The sequence below is a fragment of the Notothenia rossii genome (assembly GCF_949606895.1).
Source record: "Notothenia rossii genome assembly, chromosome: 4".
In the NCBI taxonomy this organism is placed as follows: domain Eukaryota; kingdom Metazoa; phylum Chordata; class Actinopteri; order Perciformes; family Nototheniidae; genus Notothenia; species Notothenia rossii.
Window position 1 is genome coordinate 91623863 of NC_136902.1, and position 14651 is coordinate 91638513.

The window sequence follows — 14651 nt, forward strand, 5'->3', positions numbered from 1 at the left end:
GACACACACACACACACACACACACACACACACACACACACACACACACACACACACACACACACACACACACACACACACACACACACACACACACACACACACACACAACACACACACACACACACACACACACACACACACACACACACACACACACACACACACACACACACACACACACTCCACTCACATGCTTCTTCACAGACTGTAGTTCAGAGTACTTAACCTTTGACCCTATCCTGCTGACCTGATGATTACTTTCCAACATGTCCTCACCACATCACACACACAAACACACACACACACACACACACACACACACACACACACACACACACACACACACACACACACACACACACACACACACACACACACACACGCACACGCACACGCACACACAGCTCTGTGCCTTTGAGGTCAACAGGTGCCAGCAGCAGCTCGACCAGCTGTTTTTTACGACACATCTGATGTAATACCTTATTCTGTCCAGCAGAGTGCAGTCCCACGTCTGTGTGTGTGTGTGTGTGTGTGTGTGTGTGTGTGTGTGTGTGTGTGTGTGTGTGTGTGTGTGTGTTTTATTGGAAGAAATGTACTTGCCCTTTGGCAACGTGTGTGTTCCTGATTCAGGAGTGTTTCGTGGTACATCTGTGAATTTGTGTTTATGTTTCAGCTTGTCTGCACCCCCTGTGTGTGTGTGGGGGTGTGTGTGTGTGTGTGTGTGTGTGTGTGTGTGTGTGTGTGTGTGTGTGTGTGTGTGTGTGTGTGTGTGTGTGTGTGTGTGTGTATTGGAAGGTATGAAAGGGATAAACCTTGAACATGTGGTGAATGTATGAGCAGGAAAGCGATCAAAGAAAGGAAATACGTTTTAAAGAAGGAGAAGAAAGAAAAAATCTAAGAAGCTAAGAAAATGCTAGAAAATCAAAGTTAAGGAATGGAAAAGGAAAATCAGGAATGCAAAGATCAAAGACCAAAAATCAAATAGGAGAAAGACGAAGAAGACAACATGGATATTCATAAGGGGTATGTTTTGTAAAACTAGATAAGAAACGGGGAAAGACAACAGAACACGAAGTAAAAGGACGAGGTATTCTCTCTTTAACAAACATCTCTTTATTTTGTCTCTACACCATTCAATAAATACAAAATACAAACCAGCTTCATATTCAGAAACAACAATGACCATAACAAATATGACTTATTTAGAAACAGAAATGGGAACAACCAAAGCGATGAGAGTGAGGCGAAGCTCCAATGAAACTGGAATCACATCAGGATGAGACGTTTACAGTTTCTGTTCATCCTGATGTCATGAAATCTGACAAATTATAAAAGCTGCAGCAGGAACGGAAACAATGTGCTTTACTGGTTTTCACTGGTTCTTATTTTTTGTAATGTTTCTTTTTTAAGAAAAGCACTGAAAGGCAAGTAAGAAAAGCACAATCTGGTGATTTTCTGAGTCTGATTTAAATGGCTTTTTATCTCCTTATAATGGCACCTTGTTGCCATGACAATGTTGCGAAATTCCTTAATTGGTAAAAAAGGTGGGAAAAAATGTGTTTTTGCCAGGTGAAAAAGGGTTTAATTTTGTTGCTAATTATTTATTTATTTGTTAGGATCCTTTTTCTAAGATACCACAGTTCTAGCATGTTTAAAAAGCATCAATTATGGTTTCCTTCTTCAGGTGTATTTTCATTTCTCTACTTTAAATACACGCTATATATAGTGTGAGTAAGGAGGTACGTTACCATTACTGTCATTACTTTGTTTGGGGGGCTAGAAGTGTGTTTTAATCCATATTAATGGTATTTAGAATAAGCGGTAAGGGTGCCTCGTGTGGTCAACATGAGTATTACAGCAACAAACACCAAGAGATATTATCATGACAATACGCTTAACCTTGCTTTAACTAAATTATATATTTTGTCGCCTGGCAAAACATTCTATCTTTTACAAAAAATCAGAACATATTAGAAACTTAAAATGATTAACAATTAACAATTAACAATTAACACACACACACACACACACACACACACACACACACACACACACACACACACACACACACACACACACACACACACACACACACACACACACACACACACACACACACACACACACACACACACACACATATAAGCAACACGTATCCTCTCTCTCCAGTGAGAGGCTTTATGGCTGAACTTCGAAGAGAAGCCCTGTCGATGGAATCCGACCGAAGTTGGACTCCCGAAAAAACCCAGCTGAGCGTCCCAGCTGGGTTTCACTTCTGCGTATTTGTCCTTTGATTTAAAAAAAACTGAGCAAAAATGCGAAGCAGGAAAGATGTGTAAAGTCTGGTTGCTCCTATTCGTAGCTTCATCTTCATTTAAAGAGTCTTTGGACGTTTTTTTAATATTATTATCTCTGCTATTTTCTGCTCGTTACAATCCTGAAGCTGATAACAGGGTGGGTGAGGGGGCGGGGTCCCAGTGTGCAGTTCTGGGTTCAGGTCCATCAGTGGGGTTGATGGGAAGGGTTTAAATGGAAAGGAGTCGTTTTGGAGTCTCCTCACAAATTCAGTGTCTCCAGTTTCGCCTTTTGTCCGGGGCTTTTGTCGTCAGGACTTCTTCCTCTTTGGAGTCTGTGAAGAAGAAGAACAATAAGAAATATATATTTAGGACACAAGAAGGAGATGTTTATGCAGATTAAATAAACCAGGTTAGCTCTCAAACATTATGTCCTTTTCTGCCACAAGGGTTTATGTTATCAAAAACATGATGACAACACACTTAAAGGAGATTAGAACAGATTTCTCTAGATTTCAATATTTGAAACATTTTGGACGTTTTAATGCGTACATGTGTGTGTGTGTGTGTGTGTGTGTGTGTGTGTGTGTGTGTGTGTGTGGTGTGTGTGTGTGTGTGTGTGTGTGTGTGTGTGTGTGTGTGTGTGTGTGTGTGTGTGTGTGTGTGTGTGTGTGTGTGTGTGTGTGTGTGTTTGTGTGTGTGTGTGTGTTTTGCTCACCCAGGCACTCAGGACAGCAGACCCCCTCCTTGCGGATGAAGTTGGTGCAGCTCAGAGCGGGACACTGCTTCCTCTGACATTTAGTCACTCCGTGCTGAGGACAACAACAGAGGACAGGAGGGTCAGAGAAATGCAATGTCTTTATTCTCAGAACCCACAACTTTACCGATAATATATAAAAGTGGTATTTAATAGTCATTTCCCATCAGCCCCAGTACTCACGTCACACCAGCAGTTGATGCACTTCATCTCCCCCACCAGAGGCACCCAGGGGTGCCAGTTGTCGCTGTTCTGGTAGAAACTCTTCCCAAACTTGCAGTGCCGGGGTCCGTCGGCCTGCATCATGTCGCTGTGCTCCAGCCCCACTGCTCCTGGGGGGGTGCCCTCCTCCTCAGGACACTCCTTACAGCAGTCCGAGGGGTTCCTCCTCACAGGGTGGGAGCAGCTGAGCACCGGACACGTCACCTTCTCACAGTGCACCTCTCCAGAAGAGCCCTGAGGGGCGAACGTAGAAAGGTAGCATTAGCAACGGGCTAGCAACTTGTCATCAGGACATACTGAAGCTGAATTATTGCTTTTTCAACATTATTAAGTATTTACTCAATAGAATACTTGAGAAACGCAAACATCGTAAAACGTTGTAATATACGTGTTGTATTTTAATTTTATTGGTAATTAAAATTTTCTTGAACGTCTTATGTTTATAAATATTTCTGTTTCATATGATTTATTCTTTTCATTGGACATTTTACTTGAACTTATTATGTTTGAATACAAAAAATGTTATCATATTTAATACATTTTTTATTTGACATTTTAATTTAATTTCTTATGTTTATATTATTATTTATTTTTCTTAATTATTTTTGCTGGACTTTTTCTTGAACGTCTTAAAATAAAATAAATATTACAGTTTTATTATATTTAAGTTTTTCATTGGATATTTTACTTTAACTTCTTATGTTTAAATAAAACACTTTTTATTATATTTAATTATATTTTTATTTGACATTTAAATGTATTTTCTTATATTTATATGAATATTTATCTTTTAATTCATCTTGTCTTTTTATTGGACTTTCCCTCTAACTATATATATATATTTATTTTACTTCTGTTATTGTATTGTTATACACAGAAGGAGTCCCAAACCCACTTCCTTCTGGTCTAAAAACATGATGTCATTGTGTTGATGGACCGATTCCTGCCCTAGCTTCTTTGCAGCCTTGTAAAAGACCAACGATGCATTAAGGGTTCCTGGAAAGCCAAACCCCTCCAGATGTGAGTGTGTGTTTGTTCATGTGTATTTACCTTGCAAGTGCACACGGCACATTTAATATATCCAAAGGGCGGCACGAAGGGATGCCATGTTGTTCCTGGAGCATGCATCTTCTGGTCTCCTTCAAAGTAGCAACCTGACAGAAAGAGCGGGAAAAACGGTTACAGTCAGAAAGAAAGGTAGTTTGAACTTTAGAGAGAAATGCATTGGGCTGCATTTATTTATAAACGTTAGAGGTATTGAAATGCAATCCCTTTTCATTATAGCACTAAATCACACATGGAGGATTTGGGCCACAAGTATATGTTTTAAAGGTTTCCTATCACGCTATTTTTAGGAATACATTATGGCTCTCAGATACAAATATATAAAAACATGTCTATGACGTGTTTTGCTCAAAATACCAAACAGATCATGCATTTGAGTGGGGATGGGTATCGTTAAGGTTTTAACGGTACTACTACTTTTATCGATACCGCTTATCGGTCCGGTCTTTTAACGGTACTTTTATCGGTTCTTTTGGAGAAAAAAATACGGTAAACTAACTAAACAAATTGTGAACAAAACTAACATTGCTTTTTATTTAAATTAAATAAATAATATTTCACATCAAAAGAAACAGCAATGTTTTAACAAATCATATTAAATAATCTGAAGACAGAACTGTAAAGAGAATAGCTGAAACTTTAACTAAATAAATAACTCAGTTACCTCTAATCATTAACCCATGTTTGTATAATGTAGTTAACTCCGTGTGTTGCTGCTAGCATACATAACACCTGACGTGGAAACGTTACTCGTGGATGGGGCTACAGAGCTGCTAGAAAGACAGTCGAACCCGGTGCATTCCTCCGTCTGAATGTGGAGCACTTTAGCTAAATGTTTAGACAAATTGCTCGTGTCACCGCCCTTACATGATAAACTCTTATTGCACTTTAGGTAACGAGCATCGAGACGGGTAAAGTTTAACCACACCTCGGAGCGCGTTCTCTCTAGATTGGAAAGATCGAAAATACTAAAAATACATCATAGACGCATGTTGTAGTCTTTTTGCATATTAGAAACGGAGTTGGCGATACAAAAACTGCAATCTAATGTTTGTGTAGCAATAATACATAAGACATATATTTATTACATCTCTCCAGTACCGATAAAAAGACCGATAACGTTGCAGCTTAACGGTACCACGGTCTTTAATAATTCAGCCCCGGGGCCCGTTTAATACCGGGGCTCGGTACCCCTCCCTACATTTTAGACATCCCTCATATCCCTCTATTGAAGCCCTGTTAGAAAAACGCTGATTTTGGGTCCTTAGAATGAGAACAATGTAAATAACGTCATATCGGACGCAACTCTGGATCAGCTCCGTTGTTCCCCCGTTTTTAGAGACGTGGGTACGGAGGAAAAGAGAGGGTTTTGTTTCCTTACACTTTGTGAGTCTCCTGAAACCAGGGACACATCTTGATGTATGAAAGACATCAGAGAGCAGAGCTTTAAACTACATTCAGAATTGTTTATGAGATGTAAATGTATTATTAAGAGCTATTTGATTTCTGATGTAGGCATTGAACTCGTGTAAAACAGTCCAGACATGGAGAAAGAAACAGTACAAGAGGAAAGGAGAGAGACGGAGAGCTGGACCTACCCTCAGGATTCTCCTCCACCTTGTCAGGAGCCGTCACGTCTTTGCTCTCTGAACAGGAAGAAGAAGAAATGGAACAATTAGCTTTCAACATCTGCGGAGAATCTGCCCCAATACGTGGCTCACACCGAGCAGCTCAAAGCATCTCAAGGACTACAAGCTGGATATTTCAAAGGCTTCTAATGTCTTCTTCTCACCGTCACAGACTGGGCAGCACTGGTCCTCGGGCTGGAGGGTTTTGGAGCAGGTCAACACCGGGCAGATGACGGGGTCACAGATTACAGTTCGCTTCTGCAGGAAGAAAGCACCAGGAGTCTGTTCAATGTGCGACGTACGATGACAAACTCAATTCAGAAGTAACCGAGGGGCGTAAACAAACGATCCTTCAGGACTTCTCTTGGATTTAGTGCCAAATAAATGCATCCTGATCAACTAAGCCAGAACTAGCACGGGGACCAGATCCTGTTTACTACGTGGAAATTCACGAACTTCAGAAGTTGGGCATTCCTGATTGGTGGAGTTCGATAAGTAGTCTTAGCAGTGTGAGGTTTTGATCCAAGCTCAAAGCTGTTAATGAGTCACTTTAAGTGTTTTTAGGTCAGAAAGTAAGTATTAGCTTCCCACTAGGTGCTCAGCCTATCCAAATAAAGCCTGTCTTTCAATTGTCGTGCAACATTTTCACTTTTAAACCTGCCTGGTTGCAGACGAAGCGTGCAAAACGATGTGTAAAACATCTGGACGTTTTATATACATCAGTGTCTTGTTAGCAAACACATTTATTTACTGCCTCTTCGCAGTGTTGGAATGTAAGTACATCTACCAAAGCACTTCAGTACACATGTAAAGTACTTTATTCTAAAATGGGTGATACTTTGGTACTTAAAGTGTTTTTTGACTGCAGTGTTGCTTCTTTTACCTATAAGTATAAGATTTGAGTACTTCTTCCATGATATTCTTTTTTCTTTTATTATCTTTGAATACTAAAATATCTATATTCTATCCAAAACAAATGTTGTAACATCTGGTTTAAGTTAAATCGTTATTCTTTAGAAGTTTCAACCGCTGTACGTTTTATAAACTGTACTTCAGCTTCTTTTAAGCTTTAGCAAATACATGTATTTACTGCTTTTTCGCAGTGTTGGAATTTAAGTACATCTACCAAAGCACTTAAGTACACATAAAGTATACGTATTCTGAAATGGGTTCTATTTTGGTATTTTTTATGCAGGATTTCTTCTTGTAACTGAGCGTGATTTGACTGCAGTATTGATACGTTTACCTATAAGTAAAAGATCTGAGTACTTTTTCCATTATCTTCTACATCTACCAAAGCACTTAAGTGCACATGCAAATTACTTAATTCTGAAACGGTTTATATTTTGGTACTTAAAGTATTTTTGTATGCATGGTTAACTCCAATTGTCAAAGATACACACTGCGGGATTTGATCACCCCGACAGGGCCCTCCTGGGGTGAGTGTCTTGTGATAATGGCCGAAACACTCGATGAGCCCGAGGTCCACAACTGATGATGTGTTAAAAAATTTATGAATTAAAAAAATATTTAAAATATTAAAATTAAATGAAAAATCAAGATTAGGATTAAAATTTAAATTAGATAAAAATAAATAAATAATTTAAACGTGGGGCCTGCTGACCGCTGTTCTTTACGCTTGGTCTTAATGGTTACCCTAGTCTACAGGGAAATGACTTGGAGTGCATATTCCTGTTTCTCACTTCTTACTGTTTCAGGAGAGTGCATGTACGTAGTTGCGTTGTGCCTCTTCACTTTTACACTCCAGGGGTCAGAGTTCATATGGTGAGGGATTCCATTGGCAGTATGCGCCGGCCTGTGCCTTACCAGAACTGCTCGGGTCTTGATAGATTGAGTGGGGAAGTTCATGAGATCTTTCTAGACCTTTAAGTAAAATATTTGAGTACTTCTTCCATTATCTTCTATTCTTCCCTAAATATCCGTATTCTATCCTAAAACATTTTTTAACATCTGCTTCGAGTTGAATAGTTGTTGTGTGTTTACCTGGCAGCTGCAGGAGAAGCACCGGTCGTAGTTTGGGGTCCATCGGGAGCCGTGGGCCTGGTGCTGGTTCTCAAAGAAGCAGGTGTGAGGGTCTTTCTTCAGTTCCTCGGGGTCTTTCACAAACAGGTCGTCGAACTCAGAGTCCTCCATCTCCCCCCGGGTCCCTAACTCACAGTTATTCTGCACGTGGACCTGCAGAGAAAACAGGGAGGGAGATGGAGGGTGGGGATAATATTAGATCAGATTCCTTTATTGTCATTCCAAGCATTCCCGATGGTGCAACAGACGGTATCAGTAACATTCAGACGAGAGGTGGAGGAAATGTGAAAGAGAGGTGGAGGAAATGTGAAAGAGAGGTGGAGGAAATGTGAGAGAGAGGTGGAGGAAATGTGAAAGAGAGGTGGAGGAAAGGTGGAGGAAATGTGAAAGAGAGGTGGGGGGAAGAGAAAAGGCGGTGAGGAGCTTTCGTCGGCCACACCTGACTTATTACGGCTGCTCTCATGCTGACTTTGTAATTGTTCCTGCAGGGAGCAGATTATGTGTTTGCTATTAAAACAGCTGGACTCTTCTGTGTGTGTAAATGTGTGTGTGTGTGTGTGTGTGTGTGTGTGTGTGTGTGTGTGTGTGTGTGTGTGTGTGTGTGTGTGTGTGTGTGTGTGTGTGTGTGTTGTTATCGTTATCGTAGCGTAAAATAACTATTTAACCTCCACACCTGCAAAGCTGCAAATGTGTTTTTGTGTAATTGTCCCTCTGAACACAATACAACTGTGTGTCTACCACCCACCTGCCAGTTAAAGTGAGTGTGTGTGTGTGTGTGTGTGTGTGTGTGTGTGTGTGTGTGTGTGTGTGTGTGTGTGTGTGTGTGTGTGTGTGTGTGTGAGTGTGTGTGTGTGTGTGTGTGTGTGTGTGTGTGTGTGTGTGTGTGTGTGTGTGTGTGTGTGTGTGTGTGTGTGTGTGTTTAATTAATGCATTTTAGTTTTAGTTTCCTTACCTGTGTCATGTACATATTTCAGTTTGTATTGAATCAAAAGTTTGAGCACAACACGCTGTAATCCCTTCCCGGTTGTTTCTGACACTGCTACCTTTGTATCGTGTAATGGTTGTTAAATGGTTCTCTTGTAAAAGGAGAACGACGTGCTGTGGTTGTAAAATGGTTTCTGTCATGCTTGTTTTACGTTTTTACAAACCGTCCCCAATTCTCTGCAGTTTATCGTCTTCTTCAAATACTTGTTATTCCTCCAACATATCAATATTCTACGCTAAGATGTTTTCCACGCCTGCTTCAAGTGAAATAGTGATTTCTTAGAGGCGTTGTGTACGTACCCGTCCTCGTATCTCCCCTCGGGGGTTGGTCTTGGTGCTGACCTGGATGAAGGCGCTGCCCTGGTCCAGATGCTGCAGCAGCTCCACGCTGATGTCCTTCAGAACGCCCTGAGCCTGCAGGAGAGGAGGGAACGTGCGTTATGAAATATTAAATAAAATATTAAATAAAATACAATTAACTGTTTGGATGAAGTTAGGAAGTTAGATTAAAAATATGCAATTCATAGATTAAATAAATACATCTAATATGTATATGAACATAATAAGTTGTTTTTAAATGTGCAATAAAATGAAAATATTTTCACAAATATAAGAAGTTAAAAAAGTGCAATAGAAATCAAAAATATAATAAAATGATAACCTATATAATTAGAAGAAGTTAAAAATAAAATACACTTCAATTAAATATCAATTAAAAAAATAGAAGTTAAAGAAAAAATGTCCAGTAAAAACACAATTAAATATCTATAAAAACCTTTCAACTTATGTAAAAAAAATTGCACAATATACAATATTTAACGAGAACAATATGTTAAAATTGTCTAAATTCCAATATACAAAGCGTGTGTACCTGTGAGCCGTAGAATCCGGTGAGCAGCCTCTTGTGCGTGGCGCTGCTCTCGTCCAGCTCTCCGATCTCAGCGAGGCCGTGCAGGTGAGCGTTCAGCGTCAGGTCGTCCGTCCGGCTGAGCCCCGTCACCACGATCTCATAGTGAAGGTGGCACTGACGGTCCACTGACACCCAGGCGTGGCCCGAAGCACCCGTCCTCACCGGGGGGGAGACAAAGTGACCCGCCAGGGGGGTGGGGAGCTCTGAGAGGAGAGAGGGAGGAGAGAGGGAGAGGGTCAATTACTTTTTACTTTCTACTTCTTACGTGTTGAACACAAATACCTGTACTTTCTACTTCTTACATGTTGAACTCAAATACCTGTACTTTCTACTTCTTACATGTTGAACTCAAATACCTGTACTTTCTACTTCTTACATGTTGAACTCAAATACCTGTACTTTCTACTTCTTACATGTTGAACACAAATACCTGTACTTTCTACTTCTCACATGTTGAACACAAATACCTGTACTTTCTACTTCTTACATGTTGAACTCAAATACCTGTACTTTCTACTTCTTACATGTTGAACTCAAATACCTGTACTTTCTACTTCTTACATGTTGAACTCAAATACCTGTACTTTCTACTTCTCTCATTTTCCAAACAGGCTGGTTCCTTTAGTTTGAATGTGTGTTTGGTGGCTTGATCATTATTATTTAGAGTCATTGCGTGCCTATTGATTTGAACACGATCCGTGTATCCATCATTTCCTGGTCTTCTCTAAAGAAGAGGGACCAATGAAAACGTTGTCATGTTGCCGTTGGTCACCATGGAAACATTCATTAGCTAACAATGACATTATTGTTCTATTCATATAAAGGGAGGTCAGGTACTCTTTAAAACAGCTGCTAGTTATGGGTACTTTTTACTGAAGTACATTTCAAAGCCTCTTTACTTTGACTTGAGTAAAGAAGTTTAGTCAGTACTTCTACTTTCACCAGAGTATTTTTAAACACCAGTATCTGTACTTCTACTTGAGTAAAGGATGTGTGTACTTTCTCCATTTCTGATGTTAAGGAGATGTGGAAGTAAATACAAGTATCTCACCGTGTCTAGGCGCCTCCAGTCCGCTGTACAGCAGGGCTCTGATCTGACCCCTGACCTCCCCCTCCTGGCTGTGCTTGGTGGCCACGTTGATGAACAGCTCGTTCTGCAGCAGCATGTGGATGTGCCTGGCCTCCAGTCGGCTCCAGCTGCCCTGCGCCCGGCCCGACGTCAGGTCGTATTCTGGAGTCAGGTCGTACAGAACCGAGCGTTTGTTCCTCCGTCGGGGCTTCAGCTCGATGGTGAGACCCAGGAACTCAGAGGAGAGACCTGCCACCTGAACCTGGAGGAGAAGAGGTCAGAGGTCAGGAGGAAGCGAGGATTTAACCCTTTCAAGCTTTGGATTGTTTGTTTCCCCTTAACTTGTTTTTTTCATGTTTCCTTTGAAAAAAACACACATTTTAGGCAAAGTTTACATGTTGTCTACTCTTTCTTAAGTAACCATTTAAGAGGCACTGGATTGTTTACAGAATGGAATAAAATATATTCCTTATAACTCTGTAATATTATCTGTCATGTAGATCATCTCCAAGTTAAGTGTCGTCATAAAACAAAATCCAACATGGTACAGATGCGTACCTGGTAGTCCAGCGTGCCGTTATCATGGAGGTTAAAGATGGCCGACCCCACGCCGCCCGTCTTCCCCGGCGTCAGAGCGTCACCGCTGGACATCACGCTCTGAATAGCTGCAGCAAAACAAAAACACAGATTAATATCAAAAAATCCACTTTGGAGCGAGCGTTCCGGTTCAAATGACTTTTCTGAAAACCATCACTTCTCCCCGTGGAGTTTCCCCCTCTTGCTCTGTAGTAGCATGCGAGATGAGGCAATGATTCCTGTCATGTTAACATTTGCTGGTTTGGCTTTAAGAGGGGAGGAAAGGAGGGAGGAAAGGGGGGAGGAAGGAAGGAGGCATTGCATTCCCTCACGTTCTGCAGCCACATAATGTCTTCCCTTCACCCTGAGACTCATCATCGAACGGACAGATTCAATTGAACCACTAATCAGGAGGCGTACACACACACACACACACACACACACACACACACACACACACACACACACACACACACGCACGCACGCACACACACACACACACACACACACAGTCACACACACACACACACACACACACACACACACACACACACACACACACACACACACACACACACACACACACACACACACACACACACACACACACACACACACACACACACACACACACACACACACACACACACACACACACACACACACACACACACACACACACACACGAGAAGAAGAAGAAAACCCACCCAAGGTTAAGCCTGACTATGAGCTAACCCTTGTTGAATGCAGCAGGAGGCTTAAAAAAGATTGGATTGGGGGGGGGGAAAGGGGGGAATGAGAAACAGAGAAGAATTCAGAAATCGACATGAAGACAGAAAAAGGGAAGGAAGAGAGGAGAGCGAAGGAGACGGAGAGCAGTGTGTTGGCTTTGAATTCTTCACACGTAACGTCAAGCTGTTAATCACGGCTCAGTGACCTTGGCGCGTTGGACTCGGACTGAAAAAAACACATCTTTTACATATTTGCGTGCACGGTCTCGCGTGTGGGGAGACAATGAAAGTGTCCTTCAAAGTGCCGAGGACACCTTGATGTTCAAACATGCGTCCCAGGGAAAGACCATGTGTGCACGCTTTAACGCTTTCAGACAGCATTCCCAAGCAAGCCCTCTTTTTGCTTTGTGTCTCTCTCGTGCATACACAGTGTTGGTGGGCCACCAAACAAATCTCTAAACACGGTGTTCCCCCCATCGATAAGACTTGAAAGCACGGAGACAGACAGGATAAGTATTTACAGATGACGATGGGAAGAGAGACACAGATGGGCTCGCACACATCAACAACAACTCAATAAATGTTTTCTAAGTGTTTGTTTGTTTCCTCTGCAGTGTTTGATACCACCTCCATGGTATGAAGCAGAATGTTCCCATCCATTGCTTCTCCTTGGAAAATATATTTTTGTCTGGTAACTGTCATACTTATATTAACGCCTAGGCCTGCCGCGATAATCGATAAATTGACTTATCGTACGATAAGTAAAAATGGACTCGATAACTTTTCTGAGCTCGATAAATTGTCGTTTACATAAAGATGTGACCAGCATTTTAGCCTGGAGCGCTGTGGCTGCCAGGCGCGCTGTGAGGGGCGGGGCTGACACACAGGACACTCCGCGTGCACGTGCAGCAGCGTAGCAGCCAAATTAATAATATAGCGAAAAGCGGGAGACAACGTGTGACTTACTCGCGGGGAATTTAAAGTGAAATGGAATTACACATCTCGATTCTCCGGTGTGGCAGTATTTTGGATTCAAACCAAATCAACGAGGCGAACCTACGGATTTGAATGAGCCGGTCGGTGTGTCACATTGGTTTAAAAAAGGTAGCGACAAAAGCAGGTAATACCACGCATTTTAAACTACACCTAAAACACAACCACCCCATTCCGTTTTTCCAGCTGGGAGCAAACACGGCAGCTGGAGATGGAGAGCCCCGCCCGACAATGCAAACATGTTGGTGTTCCGTGCTCGAAAACTTAGAAAAACTGATTTGGATATGGCCTGTTGAGGCATCTGGGTCTTTGACAGTGGACTGAACACTTGACTGTTGTTTTAAGGAGTTTTTTTGTGCGTGTGAGATAATGTGTGCTCATATTTATTTATTTATTTATAAAGCTCTCTCTCTCATATATATATATATATATATATATATATATATATATATATATATATATATATATATATATATATATATATGTTTTCCAGCCTGACTCTATTTAATTTATTGTTTTGGTTGTGTGTGATTTAATTTATTTATTATAATTTAATTAATTTGTTTTATTTATTAATTAATATATTTTAATATTATTTCCCATTTCATTTGCAATGTTGAATGTTCAATAAAAAGTTATGTTTGAAAGGATGTACTTGAATTATTATTATATATTATCATTATGTCTAAAATGGTCTTAAAACGGTGCCGACAATATTATCGTTTATCGCAATAATTTCCAGAAAAATGTATCGCCCAACAAAATTAATTATCGTGACAGGCCTATTAACGCCACATCTACAGTCATTTTCACCCAAATAATACCTAACCCTAACCCTAACATTGTTTCTGTTTTTATCAAATAACTTTCGTACGTAAGTAATGCCATTTCTTGTTCGCTAACCCAAATCTTCACTGAGCTTTTGTACTGATTTAAAGCTACCGTTACGGTCATTTTAACGCTTACATTGACTTATTGGTAATGTAACTTCGGTACTGAAGATATGCTGATCATGTTGTTAATCTAACCAAAGCATTATCGAATTTTTCACACCTTCCTCTGTAGGTATTTTAATCTGATTATTTGTCAGGTAACTTTTGCACTTTCGTTGTTATTTTTGGCCCAAACTTTGACTTATTTTTCACTTCACTTTTAAGTTTTCTTTAACAAAACGATCTAATCGAACACAATTTAATTGATATACCCCAAAAGTCACACATCACATGTCTCGGTGGGCGTTACAGACAGTCATGTCGTTAGTCTGCTAGATTTCATACTAATTTTAACAGTTATTGTAAACCTAACTTTGACTTTTTTGTGATGTATCTTTCGTAATCAAGTAACGCCAGTTCTTCAGTTATAGAAACCCAAAAGTA

The 14651-nt window shown here is 40.6% G+C and overlaps 1 protein-coding gene across 1 annotated transcript in view; it reads right to left on the reverse strand.

Annotated features, from left to right (window-relative positions):
- Positions 1-1100: 1100 nt before the first annotated feature.
- chrd (chordin) overlaps positions 1101-14651 on the reverse strand; it is a 28865-nt gene continuing 15314 nt past the window's right edge. The window contains exons 11-21 of the mRNA XM_079673891.1: positions 11534-11640; positions 10958-11237; positions 9868-10109; positions 9297-9410; positions 7974-8165; positions 6134-6227; positions 5940-5987; positions 4327-4430; positions 3238-3510; positions 3016-3109; positions 1101-2632 (exon numbers count right to left, since the gene is read on the reverse strand). Of these exons, the coding sequence (XP_079530017.1) occupies positions 2568-2632; positions 3016-3109; positions 3238-3510; positions 4327-4430; positions 5940-5987; positions 6134-6227; positions 7974-8165; positions 9297-9410; positions 9868-10109; positions 10958-11237; positions 11534-11640 (1613 nt within the window). The 3' untranslated portion in view covers positions 1101-2567. The remainder of the gene's footprint in view (positions 2633-3015; positions 3110-3237; positions 3511-4326; positions 4431-5939; positions 5988-6133; positions 6228-7973; positions 8166-9296; positions 9411-9867; positions 10110-10957; positions 11238-11533; positions 11641-14651) is intronic.